The 22,857-nt window shown below is 52.0% G+C and overlaps 1 protein-coding gene across 8 annotated transcripts in view; it reads right to left on the bottom strand.

Annotated features, from left to right (window-relative positions):
• Positions 1–230: 230 nt before the first annotated feature.
• The window catches only part of LOC147607173 (uncharacterized), a 36,045-nt gene continuing 13,418 nt past the window's right edge, over positions 231–22,857 (bottom strand). For 4 of the 8 annotated variants that reach the window (XR_015264815.1, XR_015264814.1, XM_086790962.1 and 1 more), the window contains one exon: positions 847–3,338. Coding sequence is in view for 4 of the 8 variants with exons in the window: in XM_086790960.1 (XP_086647086.1) it covers positions 1,022–2,107 (1,086 nt within the window). In the remaining 4 variants the exon portion in view is untranslated. Of the gene's footprint in view, positions 580–846; positions 3,339–22,857 lie in introns of those variants that run through there. The other 4 variants (XR_015264816.1, XM_086790963.1, XR_015264817.1 and 1 more) reach the window with 3 other exon arrangements.

Genomic DNA, 22,857 nt, shown 5'->3' on the forward strand with positions numbered 1-22,857 from the left:
ATATCTCATACATGAATACTATTCCCAAGTATATGCTGCCAAATTGAACCTTCATGTAGCCCTTACAACCACTTTGGTGTCATAAAAAGATTTCGAGTCATGACCTTGATGAAGGCATGTGGAGGAGGAAAGAGAGAAAAATTTAATTCAAACTTTGAGTCGACAAAAAATCTAAGGTAACAAAAGTTGGCTAGAGATTGTAGGGATGAGGGACCTAAGTTAAAAGTGGGCAAAGTTAAACTCCATTCCAATCCTGACTAATTTGTACTTCTAAAAAACAAATTCAAGGGTCATATACTGCAGAACATACACATTGCATTACAACGTGCTGGAAGAATATGCTCTTATCGGGTACATGTGACTTCTGACCCAAGAGACTCCTTTGTGAAGGTTCTCATTAAATTGCCTCACACTTTGATATTCTGCTAGACATCCCACTCTCGTACTGTCCGTATACGACCATACACTGGTCGACCAGATTGTCAGTCTTGACACACTTGTTATCCATAGTTCCAACTAAGTATCCCGACTCTCTCCTTACGGGTCCTTCGTTTGTCAAATGCAAAATGACTCAATAACCTGAAGGGCCGCCACCATCAATACAATCATTCTCATTACGTGGAGACATTAGCTCTAGCCTGTAAAACTATGCAAAAATTGCCATTTTACGAATTTCATGTGCAGCAAGATATGCCATTTCATAAATTTCGTGCAGAGTACAGTACCGGCAGCTCTAATATCAAACTTGAATGCTAGCAATTGGTCAGCTCACAGACATATATTACAATCCCTCAGAAGCTGAGTTTACAATTATTTTTATTTTGCCCAAAGAATTATGTTGACTTCTAGCAAAAAGTGTTTTCTATTTTGTACAGCATGGAGAAAACAGAGATGCAAAAAATTGCTTGCTTGTTCTTAACAAGAGGAGAAGCATGCTTTCTCTGTACACAGCTGGAGGCCCTACATTTAATCTGCGTGCCAGAAAATATGGAAGGATGTTCCTGGTGCGTATTGCATTATATTAGTCATCATCTGATAAGCAAATTACATTGGAAGGCACAATGTTCCTGCCCTTATCAGGATGTGTGGTATGTGCGGACCCTAAATCATTAACTGCAAGAGTGTGTGCATTCAGAAATTGAAGTGATGTTCCAATGAAAGTATCCTGCTTAGCATGCTCGTAAGTAGCTTGAGTTGAAGATATCAGACATCTGTTTTCGTCAACCTGTGGTTCTTCATTATTTATGAAGGGTGGCCTTGATGTTTCCAGTGCCAAAATATCGTACGCAAGCCTTTCACTTACATTTGGCGATAAGTCAGGAAGTGGCATTGAAACCCCTAAGAAAGAATAGTTTTCTTCGGCTATACCTACATAGGTTTGAGAGGCAGAGCTTGCAACACAGCCTACTGCAACAGTATCTCCTGGTGAAAGAAATGAGCTTGTATTGGACTGAGGTGTAACAGCTGTTGAGTATGTTGTGACATTACATGTAGAGATTCTTCCTAATGAACCTCCACTAAACCGATTTAATGTTGCATGGGGATAACTACCTCCAGAGACCAAGTTCGTACCTTGGGCATTTTGTATTTGTTCAGAAGTGGCTGGATTAGTGGTGCTTGTAGGATTGTAGGCAAAAGCGTTTGATGCCACTGACGCAACAGATGGCACCAATCTGTGTTGTGACCGAGCCCCATGGCCAGACAGGTGTGTTGCAACTCTTGAAGCAAGAAGATGGCTTTCATGCAAATTATAAGAATGACTAGAGGCATTAATTCCTGGTCTTGACTGGCCAAAAATTGGATCAGCTGAGGTGCCTGCATGATGGTGGCAGTGGTGGGGGGGACAGCAGTGGTTGAGGGTGTGAGACCGATGGCTGTGGCTGTTGGTGTTGTGCTTGTTGTGGTTGCTGTTCCTAAGGCCCTGAAGTGACCACCTGTTGTGCTTGAACTTCTTGCTCTGTAGAAAGAGCACAAGGTCTTCTTTGGTGCTGCGCTTGTGGAGGACAATCATGCAGCTGCTCCTGTTGATGATATCTCTGTTGGTGCTGCGGATAATGATGATAACTTTCAGATGAAACATGCACCTGGGGTTCTGCAACATCAACATTCGAACTACCTGGCTGGCCTTGTATCAACATTGTTGGTGTATTTGGTCGACTATTTGTAGCCCTGGAAAGAAGTACTTGTTGATCTGGTCCTTTTGGTGCTAAAGAACTTCGAGTGGAACTGCTGCCAATGCAACTACCTCCAGCAATAGCAGCAACCACATAGGTAGAACAAACTGACCCTAAATCCCCAGTTTCTAAAGCTGCCTTCAAACCTTGAGGAAGAGAATCATGAATATGTCTCTCGTTAATATCAATGACACAGTTCTTAAGGCCAGATGAATTCAAATCTTCACCTGCATTCATCCTCTCCATATGTGAAGTGATAAGCTTATTCCCCTTCTGGCGCTCTTCATATTGTTTCTTTATTAAGTTGCTTCGTATAACTCTGAAAGAACCGTCTAACATGCTAAGAGTGCTCCTAAAGCCTTCAACAAGTTTCTCTGTCAGTCTTGGCAACCCTTTCTTTGAGGACTTGACTTTCAAGCATGCTGTTTCATAGTGCTGCTTGAGTTTATCTTTGTAGGACTGCTCAATCAAATCAAGATGTCTTATTTGAGTTTTCTGAGCATTTATGAGCACTTGCACTCGCTCACTTCTCTGTTTTTCCTTCATCAGTGTTTTGTTTTGAGACCATACATATTCATCTTCTGATGGAGCTCTGTGGCCGCCTATGGAAAGCTCTGGTAGCTGTTGAGATTCCTGAAAACCAGAAGCCATGTTTCTATGCAACCTTTGTTCTTTGGAAACCTGCCACTCTGAATGACATGGAGCCGTGTTAGTTTCAGATAAAGCAGGAACTTGCTGCTGCTTCAGTATCACTGGATTCAGAGGTGCTTGCTTCAACCACTGTACTTCCCTTTGTGGAGATATTTCTTGACCCTTCTGTACACTACCAATGAGCCTTGGATCCTCCGATGTAGTTGAGTTTAAAGGCAAGAGTCCTGTTAGATATCAAATGCTCCACCCTCATATTGAAATGTCTAGGCACCAACTAGCTCATGTTTGTACGGTCTCCCCAATACAAGAAACAACCACGGTTGAGCAGCTTGGGTCCCCGTATCTGCACAAGATGGTGGCCTAGAAGACCATATGGTGAAGGGACGGCTTCTAGAGACACAACCAGCCTCTTCTTCATACAATTTATAAGTCATCCCTGTGAGTTTACTCCCTAGCATACATAAGCATACAACATCCACCTTAGCAATTCGAGGATCAAGCCATCAAAGCTTCCTTCACAACAGCACATGGATGTGGGACTTCTCCGTCATTAGTAATACAGTATTGTTCTCTCTCTCTCTCTCTCTCTCTCTCTCTCTCTCTCTCTCTCTCTCTCTCTCTCCAGTATATTATGAGATACGAGGCCGTTTTCACTGCCTGTTTAGAGAGGGTTTCGGACCACTTTCTAGAGTCATGAGATACCAGGATCAGAGATGCCTCGGATTATACTTGCTGGAGCTTCGTAGACATAGAGAGGGTCTCTTGAGAGGGACGGGATCAGAGAGGGAGACACACCTACAGAGGCGAATTACAGACTTCTTTCGACCAGAGATTGAGCAGTCACGCCAGCAGGCATTGCAGCTAGCCCCAGAGTATAGCCGCACTAGAGGTACACTGATTGATCGGGCTATAGAGCTGGGGCGGTCTAGGCGCCCCAAGATGAGAGGCCCATCTCGACACCGGCAGAGACTACAACAAGACCACCGGAGGATCAGGACCATACTAGCACGGCATGGGAGACGTCCAGTCAGAGTACTCACCATGGAGGACATTGAGGATATCCGCCATCGACCGATGAGAGACATCTTTGGATAGTGATGTGTATGATGCTTACCTTTGTTGCTAGAGTTTTCCTCCCAGATGTTATCCATTAGGAGCTCCTAGTACCGTACTTTTCCTCACAGTTATTTCAGTTTCAGTTAGTTGTTTTTAGCTTTTCTTGCACAGACATTGTATCAAATCCACCAATTGTTGTAACCTTTTTGGTCTCATAGGTCATTTTGGCCTTTTGAAGACGTTAATATATCATTTCATTTCATTTCATTTTTCTCTCTCTCTCTCTCTCTCGTGTTGCTTGCATACAGCATTGCACGTTGTATTCTCTTAGTACAAAGTTTCTTTGCTAGTTGCTATCTAGCATAATTTTTGGATCCCGCTCCAGGCATCCAGATTCCCACGAGGCCCTCTGACCCTTCAGAGCCTCTAGCAAGCCCGAACTTTCAGCCCCTACCCCTCCCCCTGAGGGTGGGGCATGCATTTCCGTCAGCGAGTAGCTCTTACCTGCAGTCGTCGACTTAGGCACCCTTGTCATTGGAGAGCTCAGTGGGTGATCATTAAGATTGGAGAGGACAAAATGGGCATTTTGCCAGAACGCCAGAACAGATAGGGTCACTTTATGGAGTACGGTTCATCAGCTCCTCCCATACGCGGATTTTTGGTGCATGCGTGGTGATTTCAACATGTTAGAGGCGGCAAAGGACAGACTCGGGGGTGGCATGCTTATAGTTTCCGAGACGGAGCACTCGGCCTGGGAGGAGTTGATTTTGGCTTTGAGGGGACAGGACCCTTGGCTTATCAAAGTTTGGATGCAACCGTTCTCGAGATCCGGTCAGAGGAGTACAGGCCCCAACTTTTCTAGTCAGATTGGTTTTATGTGGATGAGTGGGCTTGTGGACAAGGTGGCATGATTGGTATTCTGGCACGCACTAATTTCTCCGATCATGCACCTGTCATTATATCCCCAGAGGACCCATGGAGGCAGGACAAACATTTGAGCACCCGGATCCCAGACAACCTCAGTTAGGATTCCGAGATTTGTGGCAAGATAGAGGAGATCTGGGAGAGTTTGGATTTTCACACTAGTTCAACTAAACGAGCTGTGGACAAGGCCTTGGAGAGATCACCAGTTTATTACAGGAGGCCACATAAAGTAGACATGCTAGCTTCTGAGAGCAAGAGAGGAGCATCCATCAGAGCCTAGAGCCTAGACTCCTTGCAACGGCTTCACGAGGGTACCCCGGACAGCCTGTGGATTGAGGCCCAATTGTCTGCAGCCCGTACTGAGCTTAGGTCCATCAAGGAGCGGAGGGTGGAGTGCAAATACCATGCTAGAGCCTCCTTTTGGACCTAGGTGGGCGGGAGGACACAGTCACCAGAGATTTCTTTGAGATTTCAAGCCCCCACAGGCGGAGGGATGGTATCCGTAGGTTGTGAGGCCAGGGTGGATCAATAGTTGAGGATCCCCACACGTGCGAGCCATTGCCACAGATTTCTTCCGTTCTTTTCTCACAGGGCCCCCCTATCCTCTTAGGTGCTGGATGCGTGTGAGCGGGTCTGGCGACACATAAGAGAGGTGGGTTCCTCCTACTCTCTGGACTTTCCTATTGACACCCTTTACTTTAGAAGAGCTTGCAAAGGCTCTGATGGCACTCACACTAGAGAAGTTAGGTCCCAAGAGCACTGTGACGAGCGCACGACTGCTGCACGACTTCGCCTGCGAGCTCCGCCTCCCCCCCCCCCCCCCCCCCCCGCTGCTTCTCGCCGTCGCGCCCCCCTCTCCCCCCCCCCCCCGCCAGTCCCCCGCATTCTCCTCCGTCCTCTCCCCCGCCTCCTTCATTGCGCCCTTCCTCGCCTTTTCTCCCCCGCCTTCTGCCTCGCATCCTCCCCCGCCATCGCTCCCCCGCCTCCTTCCTCGTTACCTCCCCCGCCTTCTTTCCCCCCCGCCTTATCCTCCTCCGCCTCCTTCCTCGCTGCCTCCCCCCCCCCCCCCCCCGCTTGCTTCCTTCCCCCGACTTCTCTTCCCCTGCCTCTCTACCCCCCTCGCCTTCGTCTCCTCCGCCTCTCTTCTCTCCCCCGCCACCTCTCCCCCCTCCGCTGCGCGTTTTTTGTTTTTTGTTTTTTGTTTTTTTTTGTTTTTTTGTTTTTTTGTTTTTTGTTTTTTTGTTTTTTTGTTTTTTTGTTTTTTGTTTTTTTGTTTTTTTGTTTTTTCTGTTTTATTTATTTATTTTTTTTTCCTTCCTCCGCCTTCTCCCTCTCCTCCCCTTCCGTCTCGCCCCTCCCCCCACCGCTAGCTCCCTCCCGCCTCAGCTCCCCCCTCCCTCCCCCCCCCGCCCCGCCCCCGCTATCCTGTAGCCCTCCGCCTCTCCTTTTCCTCGCAGGGCTGTGTCCCTCCCGTTGGTGACCCCGGTTTCTGGCCTTTTCCCTCTGGAGGACTCCATGGAGGCCGCTCCGACTACCCCTGCCGATTCCGGTCTCCGTCTGGAGTTCACAGCTGAAGATCTTCAGTTGTTTGTTTCCACAGTATCCGCTCTTGAGGCCTCCTCCTTGGTCTGCAAGATAGTGGGTAGCCGTCCGATGCGGAGAGAGCTTCGCGACCTTCTGCAAGGCAGCCTTGTTGGCGTGCCCGCCAAGATCGTCAGCGTAGATTTTTTGGGACGTGGCTACTACCAGGTGGATTTCGAGTCCCCCCAGGCAGCTCAGATGGTGCTGGCTCGGAGCCCCATTGCCCTCCGCTCATCCCGGGCGTTCCTGGCGCAATGGACTCATGGTTTCGACCCCGCTTCTGACCCGCTAGCAGGCGCGACAGGTTTCCCCGTCACTATCTGCTTTCCTGGACTCCGTAGGGAGTACTTGCCCCTCTTGTCATCCATTGGCAAGGCGTTCGGGCAGGTGGTGGAGACGCCTCAGACAGCGGCTTCAGTGATTGCTCGGGCAGCAGGACTCCCGGCCATTCGTGTTGTGGTTCCGTCACCGGAGTCCCTCCCAAAGACGATCCTCCTCCCTTGTCTTTCTGGAGGACATCTGATACAGCGCGTGGAGTATTCGGGCCTCCCCGGCCAGTGTTACACATGCCGGGAGATGGGCCATCTCGCACGCGCCTGTCCCCGCAAGGGGGTTCATCCTTCACGCTATGCCGCCTCTGGACCCCCTGCAGGAGACCCGAGTGGTGGCCATCCACCTCAGAGACCGGACATCCCTGGCTCGCCACAGCAGGCGCCATCATTTGACGAGCAGGCCCCGGCCGAGGATGCCGCGCAGACCCAGGAGCCTGGCGGATGGCAGGAGGTTCGCCGGCGGAGACGCCCGGCCCGCAGGGACCGTCGCAGACGCCAGCAGGCAGCACAGGCTGGCGGACAGGCGACTCCGGCTGGCGTATAGGCACCTACCCGCACTTATGCTCCAGTCAGGGATAGGCGGCCAGTAGGTCCCACCCCGATGGACGAGGATTCAGACTCAGTGCCCGTTGAGGCCGCTGGTGGAGCCTCCCACGTGGAGACCCCGCTCCCGCCTCCCCCCGCGGGGGGCCCCGCCCCCTCCTTGGAGCAGATTCCTGAGGATCCCGGGCTGCACTCTGCGACCCCCGGCTCCCCTTCCCCTCACCCGGAGAGCACTCCTTCCACCCCCCCCTCTCCCCCCCCAGCCCCCCCCCTCCCGCCTCCCCCGACGGCCCCCCCTGACACCTATCCTCTGGCAGATGCCTCTCCATCCTCTCCTAGCTCTCCCCCCTCCTCGCCGCGAGCCCCCATCCCTCCCTCGGCCTCTCCAGGATACTTCGCCAGACCACCCACTGCCCCGGGGCAGCGCAGCTGGGTAGGCCAGAGTTCAGTCCAGCGGTTGTTCCACCGCCACTCCGGACTAGTGGAGATGGCGATCCTAGCTTCGCCCGCCACAGAGTTCTCTCCAGCCTTCCCTGGGGGGCCCCCGCGAGTGATGGGGCTACCAGTGGATTACGGTTTTTTCAGGTGCCTCCAGCTGGATGCTGGCCCGTTCGAGACACTGGTCGCGCCCTTGCGAGGTTGCGTGGTGTGCCATCCCTCTCGTTCTCCTTCAGTGGTGAGCAGCATGGTGGCCTTCTCCTTTCCTCTCAGTGTTGCCCCAGACACAGCATGGGATTGCAACTCTGTAGAGGAAGTTTTGCGTGATCAGATACTGGAGTTTTCTCACCACTTCAGCGACTTGGGGCTCACGGACCTACTGCAGTCCCGATTACACTCAGCCCGCATGAGCTTGTTTGGTATAGGAGATTGGCGGGCGGATCCGGTCCACACCTCAGTTGAGGCGGTGCTACTGATTCTCCTCCATGCCGCCCCGAGGGTGCAGCCGACCTTTAGATACATATATGCAGAGGATTGGTCTCACGCCTATGCCCTGGACAGGGCAAAGGCGGAGTGGGGCTGGACACAGAGACAGGTCACCCTCTTTTTGGAGAGACTCCGCACCCGGACAGACAGTGACTATTCTCCCTCCAAGCCGGCGCCCAAGACTCACAGAGTGGAGGGCAGATCATCCGGGCCGGCTGAGAGGGGTGAGCCAGTGGCGGCTGCTTCACTTGCCATAGCTCATCCATGAGGATCCTCTCATGGAACATCCAGGGTCTCGGTGGACATCGCTGCTACATTGGTCGGGGCAGACTTCGCCAGGAGATCCAGAGGGCTCTCGTTGGAGGACCCATAGATATCCTTTTCATCCAGGAGCACCACCTTTCTGCCGGGCGTACCCGCACCTGTGGGGAGATCTTGCCAGGCAGGAGTCACACTTTTTGGTCACTGGCATATGGCTCCCAGGGGGACAAGGGTGGAGTATGCATCTCAGTCAGCGAGCAGCTTCTATCCGAGGTTGTGGACTCTGGCACTCTGGTCCAGGGTCGAGCACAGTGGATCATCCTTCGGGTTGGGGAAGACCGCATTGGCTTCCTCAACTTCTACGCCCCTAATGGGGCGACCGGGAGAGCCGAGTTCTGGAGCACCATTAGGCAGTCCCTCCCCTTGGCAGACCACTGGTGCCTAGGAGGGGATTGCAACATGCTGGAGGATGCAGAGGACAGGATGGGGGCAGCCAGGAGACCATTCATGGGCCGGAGCTCGCTGCCTGGGAGGAACTAGTGCTGCAGGTGAGAGGCCAGGATCCGTGGACTCTCCCGGAGTTTGGCAGGTTGCAGGGGAGTCTATCTTTTTCGCGCTCGGATAGACGGGCCACAGGAGTTAACCTTTCCCGCATCGACAGGTTTTACATTGATGAGTGGGCTTGTGATAGAGGTGGCACTGTGGGCATACTTGCAGGCTCCTCGTTTTCAGACCACTTTCCAGTGCTTCTCCAGATCGAGGACCCTACGAGAGGAGAGCGGGGCCAGAGCGTCCGGATTCCAGATTGTCTCATAGAGGAGCCCGAGATTGCGACCAGAGTTGAGCAGGTTTGGCAGGAGCTGCAGTTCAGGAGAGGAACGGCAGCCAGCGATCTTGCCAGTGGCTTGCAGGAGATCAGTCGGATGCTCAGACAAGCTGCCTTGGACTGTCTGGAGGCCTTTAGAGAGCAGGAGAGGAGTCTACGGAGGAGTCTAGCGTCCCTCCAGAGACTCCAGGAGAGGGATCCTACGAGCCCTTGGATCTCAGAGCAGATGGAGTCAGCTCGCACTGAGATCAGATCCATCGAGGAGAGGCGGGTGGAGTTCCGATTCCATGCTCGGGCTTCTTTTTGGACACAGGCTGGAGACAGAGTGACTCGAGATTTCTTTGAGGCGACAGGGCCTCGCTTCAGACGAGAGGGTCTCAGGCGTCTTCGGCAGGCTGATGGCCAGGTTGTGGTGGATCCCCCCAGGGTTCGGGCGATAGCCACAGATTTTTACAGGGATCTTCTCTCTGCTAAGCCAGCAGATGACAGGGTGAGAGAGGCTCGGGAGGCAGTCTGGAGCTTCACGAGACCGGTTGTGTCGGCCCATTTGCAGCACTCCCTTCTCTCCCCCTTCTCGGATACGGAACTGGAGGAGGCTCTTCAGGCATTACCTCGGGGCAAATGCCCAGGAGAGGACGGTCTCTCAGTGGCTTTCTTCCAGAGGTATTGGGGCCTATTACATAGGGGCTTCAGATTGGCATTCCAGGAGATTATGGAGTCGGGAGTCATGCCGGACAGCATGGCAGAGGGGTTGATTCACTTGATCCCCAAAGAGGGAGGAGACAGACTGGAGATTAGACAGTGGAGACCGATCACCTTGCTAGGCACGGCCTACAAGGTCCTAGCTAAGGCGATCAGCAGGCGGCTTCAGCCTCACCTTCCGAACATCATCCACTCCACGCAGACAGGCTTCATCCAGGATAGGAGCATTCTGGATAACATTTTCTCTTTCTGGGAGGCTACGGCTTTGGCTAGATTTCGGCAGGAGGATCTCGCAGTGCTCCTTCTCGACTTCGAGAAGGCATATGATCGGGTGGACTGGGCCTTCTTGGAAGGCACTATGGAGAGGATGGGCTTCCCCCCTCAGTGGATCCGTGGGGTCTCTGCACTCTACACATCGGCTCATAGCCAGGTGTGCTGATACAGGGCGTGTGCGGAGAGAGATTCCAGCTCTCGCGCTCGGTGCGGCAGGGGTGCCCCTTGGCGCCCTTTCTTTTTCTTTTTGTGGCGGAGGCCATGAGCACTTTTTTGACGGCACAGGATACAGGTTTGCGGGGCCTCCAGCTTCCCATCCGCACCTCGGAGGAGCTCCTAGACTCGGAGTTTGCGGATGACACTGCTGTCTATCTTCAGGGAGGTGAGGAGAACCTCCGCCGCTTCGCCTCAGCCATGGACAGGTTTTGCAGAGCTTCGGGTGCTTTGATCAACTGGCACAAGTCATGTGGGTTGTGGGTCAGTTCTATGCCTCCCCCGACTTGGAGGCCAGTTGATGGTTTTCAGTGGCTGCCCCCCGGCACTACAGTGCGTTATTTGGGATGCTACGTGGGCATTGACATATCTCCGGAGCAGCAGATAGCCCCCCTTCTTCTGAGCATTCGGAAGAAGCTTCTGTATTGGAGTACCGCTCGTTTATCTCTGGCTGGCCGAGTAGTTGTGGCCAACCAAGTTCTGCTTGCTACCATGTGGTACATCACTTCTTGCTGGGCCTTCTCGCGGGCGTGCATTGGCCAGGTGCAAAGGCTCATCAGGAACTTTCTTTGGTCCAGAGGCGACGGGCGGCCCGCTAGGGCCAAGGTGGCATGGGCTGTGATCACTCAGCCGAGGGAGAGAGGCGGCCTGGGCATTGTTGATCCTATTTGCCAAAGCCGAGCTTTGCTTGGCAAGTTGGTAGTTCGTGGCCTCCTGCCAGGCGCTGAGCCGTGGAAGGAGTTTCTTGTTTCCAGGATGCTCAGCCGCACTCCTTCTCTTAGCGGCCCCTGGACCCCTAGCATCAGGTGGATCTTTACAGAGCAGCGATCCAGAGGAGTAGGCCTTGGCTTTGAGGAGCGTTTTGCAGCTAGCCTTCTGAGGGCCTGGGCGCATCTGAGGCCGTCACTCTTCCAGACTCCCCCGGGCACCAATGAGGAGCGCCTGAGGCAGCCATTGATCTGGAACCCCTTGATTCGACTTCCCAGCGCCATATGGTTGGATCGCGGCCTCACGTGTCGTGGGGCCCGTTGAGCTCCGGCCCAGCCCAGTCCCTAGACGACTGGATATGTTTTCAGCAGCTGCCTCTAGAGGCTCAGGAGAGGAGACTCGGTGGGATGAGGGGCAGAGAGTCGATGAGACAGGACATTGAGGCGACCATCCCCCGGGAGTGGCGGACCCCAGTACAGGACCCTCCACCTCCACAGTGGATGGGTGTCTTTACTCGGCATGAGATCCTTCTAGCGGTCTACGGCACAGCGGAGAGAGTCGCCCCACTCACTTTCGAGGTGGGAGAGGGTGGCCAGCTTCAGAGGACACGACTGGATTTGGATGGGCTCCAGGGTTGTATTCTTCAGAGGGTGCGGGTGGTCGGCTTTCATCAGAGACAGTGGCATGTAGACCCCTCACCGGCCTCGATAGGGGAGGACTGTTCTTGGAGATTATGGGCTTGGGACAGCAGGCCTCTTATTCGCCTTCAGTGGGATCCAGGTGAGTGGTTTTGGCGAGATCCCTACTCGGCCCCCACCAGCCCAGGCATCCCCTTTTTTCAGTACACAACGAGGCTGGGGCGGCAGATTCAGAGGTCCAGAATAGCGAGCACCCCGGCGGCGGCCGAGCATTGGCGGCGACAGGGGCTCTCCCCTGCCTTTCTTAGGGACTTCTGGCAGCGCCTTTGGGCCAGCTTCCGGCCCCGGAAGGTGTCGCTTTTTCTCTGGCTCACAGCGCATAGAGGACTGGCTGTGGGGGCTTGGCTAGCTTTTGGCAGACACCCAGCGTCCTGCCCTCGGTGCGGCGATGCACAGGAGTCGCAGCGGCACTGCTTATGGGATTGCCCACAGGCACAGCAGGTCTGGCAGCGCGCTCTCAGGATGGTTTTTGCAGGCTCACCAGGTGAGATGCTGGTGACGTGGGGTGCGGTGGCTTGGGCCACGGACAGCGGCCCGGCCCTTGGATATGAGGACGTCCCTGGCAGTGCGACCATCCAGGTCTCTGACAGGGCGATGGCGGTGGTTCCGACGCCAGACTTCTCTTCGGCAGCCCCTCAGGAGGGGGTCGGGCACAGATGGGAGATGATCAGCAGCATGACGGCTTGGCACATATGGAGAGCCCGATGCAGGGAGGCCATTGACCGCCAGGCGACTCCACCGGCGGAGGTCATACAGGCCCTCTGGGTGGACATCATTCACACCTTGAGAGGACACTGGGGGAAACTCCAGGGCGACTCGGACCGCATGAGAGGGCGCCGCAAGGCTTTCCTCCGCACGTGGCAGCCTGGCCCTTTCCTCACCGCGAGGGGCGAGGATGTCACTTGGCACTATAGGCCTCCAGTTTGGCTTTTCTCACCTCCCACATGTACTACTAGGTAGCCCCCCCCAGAGAGCGGCCAGCCACGGGGTGGAGCTCAGGTGTTCACTGTGTTTTTATCCCTCCTTGCGAGGTGAGCTTTGTAGCCTTATGGCGTTTTCTCATTAACTAATAGAAGGATCGTTTTTTCAAAAAAAAAAAAGGCTCTGATGGCACTCCCCAAGGGAAAATGCCCGAGAGAAGATGGGCTTCTAGTTTTCCTTATTTCTTCGACATTGGGATCTCATGGAAGGCGGATAAAAATTGATTTCAATGGAGATTATGACTAGGGGCTCCATGCCAGAGAGGGTCTCAGAGGGATTGATCCATTTGATTCCCATGGAGGGTGGTGACTGACTAGAGATTTGGCAATGGGGCCCATCACCCTCTCCTTAGCTGACCGCCTACAAAATCCTAGCCAAGGCCATCAGCCAGCGACACATACCAGTTTCATCCACGATTGGAGCATTCTTGACAACATCTTCAGTTCTTGGGACGCAACCACTTCGGCAAAGTTGAAGCAACAAGATCTTATTGTTCTCCTCTTGGATTTTGAGAAAGCCTATAACATGGTAGGTTGGGGCTTTTTGGAGGGGACGATGTGCCAGATGGGATTTTCCCAAGGAGTGGGTCTAAGGTGTTTTTAGGCTCTATTTGGCTTCACATAGCTAGGTTCTCATTCAAGGAGTCCGAGAGGCGAGAGATTTCCACTTCCTCCCTCGATCCGACAGGCTGTTCACTAGCACCTTATGTCCACTGGCACCTTATCTATTTTTGTTTGTTGCCGAGGCTATGAGAAGTTCTCTCTCTGCTTAGGAGACGGGGCTCTACAGGCTGTGCCTCCCCATCCACATGTAGGAGGAGTTGCTTGATTCAAAGTTTGCACATGACACAACAACATATACCTATCCGGAGATGAGGGGAATCTCCAAAGATTTGCCGAGGCGACAGAGAGCTTCTACCACCACAATTGGCACAAGTCGCGTGGATTTTGGGTTGGCTCATCGCCCGCCTCGACTTGGAGGCCAATTGAAACTTGGATTCTAGGTCAATATCGATATCTCCTACGAGTAGCAACTAGCCCCTCTTGTTTTGGGCATTCAGAAGAAGTTGCTAACTAACTGGAGTTCAACTAGGCTTTCCTTAGCTTGCCGGCCTGTGGTGGCAGACCAGGTTCTTCTCGCCACCATGTGGTACATCACTTCTTGCTCGGCCTTGTCTCCGAGCTTGATTGGTCAAGTTCAACAGTGGTTGATTTTCAACTTTCTTTGGGCTAGTAGCAATGGAAGGCTTGCTCAGGCCAAGGTGGCCTCAACAGGGATCGGGGGGGATCATTGGTCCCTCTATTCAGAGCCGCGCCCTTTTGGGCAAGTTGATACTATGTGGCCTTCTTCGATGTGGTGAGCCCTAGGTCCTTGGCCCCAAGATTCGAGATCGATTTTCACGAAGATGCGGAATTGTGGCTAGATCAGATTTTATAGTTCTAGATTTTTGTTATCTTTCTTTATTACTATTTTGTACCCAAGATGATGTACCTCATGGATATGATGTCACCTTTTGGTCTCATAGGTCATTTTGGCCTTTTGAAGACGTTAATACAACTTTTATCTTCTTCTTCTTCTTGCTCTTTCTCTCTCCATAGAGCCAGGCGCCCTTACCCTTAGAGATGTAGACCTTACATTGTTCAGCTCCAAATTCAAGACATTCTCTCAACCAAAATGAGGCACCGTCACGAGTGGTGGGCATCTCAATGCTCTACTCTACCATAAACATGTGAGCTCTCCATATCTATTATTACATTGTACACAAGGGAAACTACGTAGTAAGTGGCCCCATGATTGTTTCTCGTACTAGTACGAACCAATTCGTACCGTACAGCTCGTACGGTAGGATACCCCCTCCCCCCCCCCAACCCCAAGCCGAAGAAATAGATCCTTTTATTAGTTAATAAAAAAAACAGCCACGATGGACTAAATACAACCACGAAGGGCTAGATCATCCTCACCTCATGTCCTGGCGGGGATCAAAAAAATCAAAAGGGGTGGAGTAAGATCTACTTACCCTCCGGCTGATATGACCATTTTTCTTATCGTTTTTCGATCGTCTTTGTGTGTTTTTCAACCGTTGTTTTTGGCTTGCCTGGGCTAGAGGCTTGAGCTCTTGAGCAACTTCTTTAGAGTGCCCCCCAGAGATTTTATCAACGTCTACTAAAGGCTCGAAGAGATTATGAGACGAAAAACATGTGACATATGGTCCGTGTACGGATTGGATGTCTGAACACAAAAAACAAAAAGATAGGGCCACTCATAGTTGTCACGGTATGAAGTTATGATATTGTGCGGGAATTTTTGGTACGATATGAAATTTTGGGATACCGTATGATAAAATAGGTTTTTTTAAAACACTTGCAAACTATGGAGCTTCAACCTTGAATGTGAGGAAAGGTTTGGGGGGGGGGGGGCTTCCAGACCCATGAGGAGTAGATCCCGTGGACCCACCTCAGTTGTTGCAGACCCACCTCGCCCGAGAGGAATTACCTCAGACCAGGCATGCAAACTCCAGCCCCCAGACAACAGCCACGATCCGAGCTACCTTTCCATTGACGTGGCTGAGGGAGGCGTCTCAGCCATACTCATTAGCCCCATCCTTGATATATTGGAGAGTGGAATACCATCCATTGGGGTCTGAATCCAGATGCTTCCCATGTTTCATGTGCCTTGTATTCCATAATGAGATTTCCATGGACATTTTTGTATCACTCCACATGAGAGTATCTAGGGCTCTTTAATAAATTCATTTTTGGAAACTCCTAGGAAATTCTGCACTGTAGAACTTGAGTTTCGTGGGGAGAAGGCCATCCATTTGCAGCGCTTGTGTAGCCCTGTCAAGTCAAGGTGGATAAGGTGGTTGCTCTCTTGCCGGGAGAGAGAGAAGAAGACTATACTGGAAGGGGGGAGGCAATCCATCTGAAACCAGCTGTGCATTTGTTTACTATGTTAAAGGAGTTGCTCCCTGCCTTGACTACACTAGTCCTCACACCTGTCCTTCGGACGGAGGGGATCTGCATCAAGTGTGTACACATGATGTATGTAGGTGATAGTCTGGAAAGGTGCATCTATGTCATATGATCAGGGGGGAGACTCCAAACTCAGCCAAGACAATCTCATGCAGCACTAATGGCTTACTCTGGATCACATGCGAAGGATCACCACCTGCAGTCTCAACTCTCTTCATCATCCTCCAATACTCCTCTCCTATATCTGCCCCCGAAAATAAGAATCGTACATCGCTGCAGCCTGCAGGGCACACCAATGTGTCAGAAAGCCAACATGGTGCGGGGCTCCTGGACCTGGGCCTTGAAGCACTATTTCTTGAGGCCACCCTAGAAGCACTATCTCTCGAGGCCAGCATGAGCTGCGTATCCATGCATCAAGCGGAAGAGAGAAAGACCGATATATTAAGCGTCTACTAAAGATCCAATGGGCTTATGAGACCAAAGTGATACAATAATGTCCATGGGATATCTCATCAACAAGAAAGAAAGAAAGAAAGTTATATTTTAACCGTCTTCAAAAGACCCAATGCATCTATGAGACCAAAAGTGATACAACAATGTCCATGATACAAAAGAAAATAAAGACGAGAGCTATGAGCTGGGAATGTCAAATCCGAGCCATATGATACAAAATGGGACCATCTTCATCATCATGCAGCCTATGGAGCTAACCCCCTGGTAGGAGGAGGGGGCCATCAAAGATATCAAGGATGGGTTACCCTGTAGAAGGCTCTGCAGATCCAATGGATGTGGGAAGGTGGTTATGTGCCTCTACAAGATCTCCTCAAGCTAGGGCTGATGTTTGTGTTGTTGGTGAGGTCGTAGGGCTCGCTGTAGTGCCATGGCCTTATCTAGAGTCGCACTCGAGTGGGGTCAGGCAAGATGTCGAACACTCCAGAATGTGTGGCTCGATAAGGCTATGGGTATGTCATCCATGGCTGGTGTGGCATCTTCTCATGGTCGGATGAAGTGAGTGATGGTCGCCTGGGGTCGGGGTGGATGTCTCCACAGGGTCTCAGCTCCCTAATCAGTGAGTCTCTCTAGAGATGAAGCTGCCTCGAGGAGGCCTGCTTGCACTGATGCTCTGTGCCAGTCTCTCTGCTAGTGTGTTGAGCTCCATCTCAAGTACTGCCCCATGAAGTTTAGTCAGTGTGTGGCCAATCATAACAATCTTGTAATTGTTGGGATCCATGGGATCTCCATCTTTATGGATGGGTGTGACGATATGGGCTATCCAGGTGAGTGGGAAGCATTCTGAAGAGCCCGGCCGAACATATGGGCCTAGAGGAGTGCCAGAGTTTCCCCTCCATGGGAGATGTGCTCTGCCAAGAGGCCCTCGTGGTCCTGTGATCTACCATTTTGAGTCTCCATATGGCTCGGGCTACCATGGCAGGTGTGAAAAAGGTGGATGTGATGGGACGTGGATATGTTGGTGGGTGTGATGGACTAATCCGGTACTTCATATAGGGATCATGCATGTGCGCGCCACATGGACGAATATGTGATAAGTGTGGGTGGGCATTTCTCCTGGATTTTCCTTCCAGCCCTTGTTGCACTTCACACCTTTGAGAGATTGGCATAAATCCTTGTATTGGCCCTTAACATGTGCTCGATTCTTACGTCTGGTTGTGTATCGGTTAATCCTTGAGCATCTCTTTCTCGGATTTGGCCAGTTGCAACCTCGCGTAGGAGACGCTCACGTGTTGTGCAACATTCCTCGTCGTACAAATCGTTCTAGGTCATGGTGCCAGTACGGAGTCTTGCAATGGATCGGCTGGTGGATAGAAATGCAGCTATGGCAGAGGTGTGTAAGATTGTGGTGAGCTAGAGGCAAGGTTGGCTACTGGGAGATTGGGGTCTACATACGTTAGATGTCGATAGAGATGGTCGGAGTAAGTCGAGTCCCCACCATGGTGGAAGTGAATCTCGTGTAGTGGAAGATGGGTGGTGGTGGTGAGGATGGTGGGGAAAAGCTGAGGCTGAAGGAGAGATAGGCATGGTCATTGGTCAGCCCCAAGGGGGCAGGTGGGAACGGTGAAGCCATGTATGTACTATGGATGTGGCGAAAGCCGAGGAACCCACCAAGTAACCCATTGTACTCGAGCCTCCGCCATGTGGGAAGTATGTGAGAGCTCCAAAAGAAGGGCGACGAGACATCCCGTTGAAGATGGCTAAGCCATGTGTGGTCCCTAGAACAAGGAACTCTCTCCCCGATGCTGTAATCTCCCCTCTGTCCTGTGATGCCCGCTGAATGCCAATCTCCTCTGAGTCTATCTCCTGCATGGTCGTCTCCACCTGGTGCGTAAATGCCGAGCTGATGGGTCCCAAATGTTTAGTCAAGAAGAGGAACCCGAGGGTTGTTTCTTGCAAGTCTGTTCTCGTGGGTCGAAGTGTGGAGCAGAATCTTTCTCCGTACCCGTAGAACCAGGTTTTGCAGAAGCTTCTAGTGGCAAAGTACCTGTGGAAGCCGGCTTTGCCAAACCACAGCTGGAGTAATGGGCTCACACCTCTTAGTGATTTCGAGAACCCATATACAAATGCCAGCTCGCTCTAGGTCCTGGCATTGAAGTCCCCTAAAAGGAGAACTTCACCCAAGCTTGAGAACTCCATGATGTCTGTATGGAGGGGATAAAACTGCTCTCCCTCCTCAAGAATAGCATATGAGGATTTCGTAGGTAGGAAGTAACATACTGCAATGTGCATACATCTATCCACTGTGACCTATAAACTCACCCGCATAAAGAATGCCTCTGTGTTCCTATTGCGCACTATGGTGATAATGGGCTGTAGGTGTCCTGAATAGTACCGCCACTCTGCCAAACCCCTGTACCCCACCGCATGTGCATGTCTCCTCTCGCGAGGCGGATGCCCATTCATAACTAGAAATGCGTGGTAGTCCTCCCTCTGGGCTCTAGTGAGTCTCTGCGAAGAAGATAATATCCCTCTCTGTAAAAACATCCTTGTGTATTTTGCTTAGGTCCAGAATCAAAACCCTCTCTTTACATCGCTCGCTGAAGCTATCGCCTCCACCCCGGCTCAAGTCGCCTGCTCGCACCCCCCCTCCCCGCCTTCGTGACTACCTTCCCCGCTTGCTCGCACCCCCCCTCTTGCCGCGCCCTTGTGCCGCTCGTGTCCCCCGCCCTCCCGCCCCCTCCCCCCTTGCGTTCTCCGCTGCCCCCCCCTCTTCTCCGCCTCTGCCTTCCGCCCCCCCCCCCTCCGTTTTCTTTTTCTTTTTCCGCCCCCCTCTCTCTTCCGCCCCTTCCCCTCTGTTTTCCTCCCATCCCCCTCTGTCTTCCGCCCTCCCCCCCCCCTTTTTTCCCTCCCCGCTCCGCCTTATCTATGCAGCTCGGTTCTTGCAGGACCCTACGTTTTTTTTCGCTTCGCCCTCGCCCCCGCTTTAGACTCTGATGGAGGCCCCTCCCGCCCCACCTCAGAGGGACACTTCCGCAGCCCCCTCGCCCGCCCCTGAGGATACCCCCATCAGGCTTTCTCTTTCACCAGAAGAGGAAGCGAGCCTCGCCGCAGAGGTGGAACGCATCCAACCACACTCCACCATCGGCCGTATAGTTGGCACTCGCCCCAGCAAAGGGGAGATCCAGGATCTTCTCCAGGCCCGCCTTCTTGCAGATGTGGGCAAGATCCTGGACGTTCAGTTACTGGGCCGCGGACACTACCAGATCGAGTTCGAGACAGCGGAGCAATTTCAGTCTTCTAGAGAGCCATTCATCGCCCTTTGCAGCCTATAGGAAGCTCCGAAGCTGTTTGTCAGGAGCGTGTGCACTTGCCATTGCCATATTAGGCAAGCGATCATATTGCCTGATGAGGAGGAGGAGGCAATCTTCATGGAGCTCTATAGTGAGCTTCCATTGCCCCCTCATGATGATACCCCACTGCCTAGAGAGCCCTTGTTTGATGATGATGGCAACCTACTTAGCGAGAATGATCCCCAAAGTGTCTCGTCCACCTTCGAAGAGTCCTCTTCAGAGAACTCTCTTGATGGACACTCTAGTAGTGATCATGTTGATGATCATGCAGATGTTGGTGATGATGTGGACTTTTGATATGTTATAGCTCTCTAGGCATTGGGCATCTATCTCCTTCTAGCCCATCGATGATGTATTGTAGTATGTAGTATACTGTATCATGTATGTACGCATGTTGGCGGTCGCCCATGCCATGAGTTTTTGGCCTATCCTTTTGTAGCAATTTTGTACTCTAATGGCATGATGACATTATGTTCATGGTTCTACTATTTTGTAACTTCTTGTCTACAATTTTTAAGTTTAGGAAGTATTTTTTTTAAAAAAAACGTACTAATATCGTACCGTACCTCAAAAAATTTTAAGGTACCAATTAGTACCGTATTTTATCGTACCGTACTGTATCGTATCTTTCGTACTAACTAACCATGGCCAGCACCCATCAGAGTTCATGTGGTGATACCCCCGGCCCGAGGGGAGGAGGCACTTGATTCAGCGGTGGCCTTCTCCTTCCCTCTCTGCGGCACTAGCGACCGGGAGTGGACTCTGGATGGATCTAGCTCTTAGTATTTTCAAGACTCAGGCAGTTGAGTTTTCTCACCATGTGAGCGATCTGGAGATGACAGACGTGATAGGCCGACTCTGGGAGTTGACACATTTCTTTGACACCGGGAGTGCGGACCTGCTCGATTTTGAGTTTGGTGTTGACACGGGATTGTTTTCGCATGGCCAGGAGGCCACCCTACAGAGGGCAGAGCAGTCGCTACAGGTTTTTGGTGTGGCTTCGGGAGCATTGATCAATTGGCGCAAGACAGTGGCCTTTTGGATCAGTAGCGCTCCCACTCTGGCATGGAGCCCAGACCCGGGTTTTAGATGGATTCCTCCTGGCACAGCAGTGCGGTATCTGGGCTACCAGATTGGACTTGATTTGTCACCTGCGCAGCAGATCACCTCGCTTCTTCTGAGAATTCGGAAGAAGCTTTAATATTGGAGTACAGCTTGGCTATCCTTGGCTGGGAGGGTGGTACATCATGTCTTGCTGGATCTTCTCGAGCTCTTGCATCAGCCAGGTACAGAGGCAGATCAGGAACTTTCTTTGGTCTGGGCTGGATGGTCAACCGGCCCGGGCTAAGGTTGCTTGGGCAGTTATTACTCTTCAGCGGGCCCCAGGGGGGCTTGGACATTATAGATCCAGCTGATCAGTGTAGAGCCTTGCTAGGGAAGCTTATTGTTCGGGGGTTGCTTCCATGCACTGAGTCTTGGAAGGAGCTTCTTTTTCAAGAGCTGCAGGCTAAAGCTCCCCCAGCAGGGGGCACTTGGGCACCAAAGATACGGTGGATCTTCATGAGGAGGACAGGCCTCAGTAGAGGATGGGAGGACAGGTTTGCCTTGAGTATCCTGCGAGCTTGGGAGCTTCTGAGACCGGGGCTTTCTCAGAGACCTCCTACTTGTGATGAGGAGCGGGCCAGACAGCCGCTCATCTGGAGCCCTGCGGTACGCACAGAGCAGGGTCATATGCTGGGCTCTCGGCCTCGTCTAGCCTGGGGACCATCGGCGGGCAGGCCTAGCACGCAGTTTTGGAGATTGACAGGTCTTTTGCAGTCTCCCGGAGGAGATCCAGGCGGAGAGGCTGAGTCACTTCAGAGGGGGGCTGCTTATGAGGGATGACACTCACGAGGCACTCACTGAGGAGTGGTTCACGCCTTTCGAGCCAGCGGCCCTACGATGGATGGGTGCCTTTACACAGTTGGAGATCCTGATTGCTGTCAGAGCTTGCACTGAGGATGGCAGACATAGTATGGACTAACGTCATCAGTGCCCAATAGTCGGTGTAGAACTCTGTAAAAAGATATGCTCTCTCTCACACACACACACACACACACAAGAGCATATATTCACACAAAGCCCTTCGTATTGAGTTTCTATCAAACCTCCGAAGATGCAGGGCAAACTCGGTCATAATAAACGTGTCACAAAATTCCTTACAGCTTCTATTTTTCTACTATTCATGTATGGCATGTGGAGCCTAACATGACATACATGTATGACTGGTGTAGCCTGACATGGTGTGTCTGTGTGGCATATGGAGCCTGACATGACAGTACATGTATGGTTGGTGTAGCCTGATATGATAGTACATGTGTGGCTTGTGGGGCCTCACATGGTGTACATGTATGGCCATGGAGCCTGACATGATGAAATTCTTTGGGACTAGCTATCTTGGAGATCTTTTATATTTATGTTCTGGGAAGGTTCCAGAAGGATCATGAGCCCTCGACATTTTATCGGATACAACTGAGCAGATGGGTGTTTCTTCCAATATAATTGCACTCATGTGTGTGCATGACTTTGATTTTATCTTTGGATGACTTGTTTTGTTTGCCTGGACAATGCCTAAGATTTCTGCCAGTGTTGTCCATGGGGCTGAGGACGCCTGGGCACCCTGTGGACGTGTATGTGCACACCTGTTTGGGACTGACAGGTGGTCTACATGTGTTTTGCAAGTGGTAAGTATTCCCAAAAACTCAATTTACAGCTTTAGCAGTTCACATGTTAATAATTATTGGTGCATGTTCACACACTTATAAGTGAATGGACAACTTATAAGTGAGTACACATTGAGTAGGACTTTTTAATACACGTGGCGGCCAAAAATTGGGCAATGGACATTATTTGGACCTCCTTCATGTAGGCGCCTCCTCTCTGGACCAGAAAAGCACACATGTGGGCTATTTTCAGCGGGGAAGCCTCTATTATTGAGAAAACCTCCAGATTGGAGGGGGGGCGCATGCTTTTCAAGGTGCATGAGGGCTGGTCGGCTGGTTTTCAGCCTGTTGGCAAGCTTCTACAGCCATCCATCGCGACTGAAGTTCATCGGATGCATGGGAGACGCTGGCCGACTCCTCCATGTTCTCCACTGCTGGCCGGCTGAATTACAGTTTGAACAGAGGCTGCACAGAGATTAAAAACAGAGAGGAAGAGCTGGTCGGGGGCATCTAGACAGTTTTCCTTCTGACTG

This window comes from Cibotium barometz, chromosome 56, assembly GCF_041138505.1.
Source record: "Cibotium barometz isolate CiBa-2024 chromosome 56, ASM4113850v1, whole genome shotgun sequence".
In the NCBI taxonomy this organism is placed as follows: domain Eukaryota; kingdom Viridiplantae; phylum Streptophyta; class Polypodiopsida; order Cyatheales; family Cibotiaceae; genus Cibotium; species Cibotium barometz.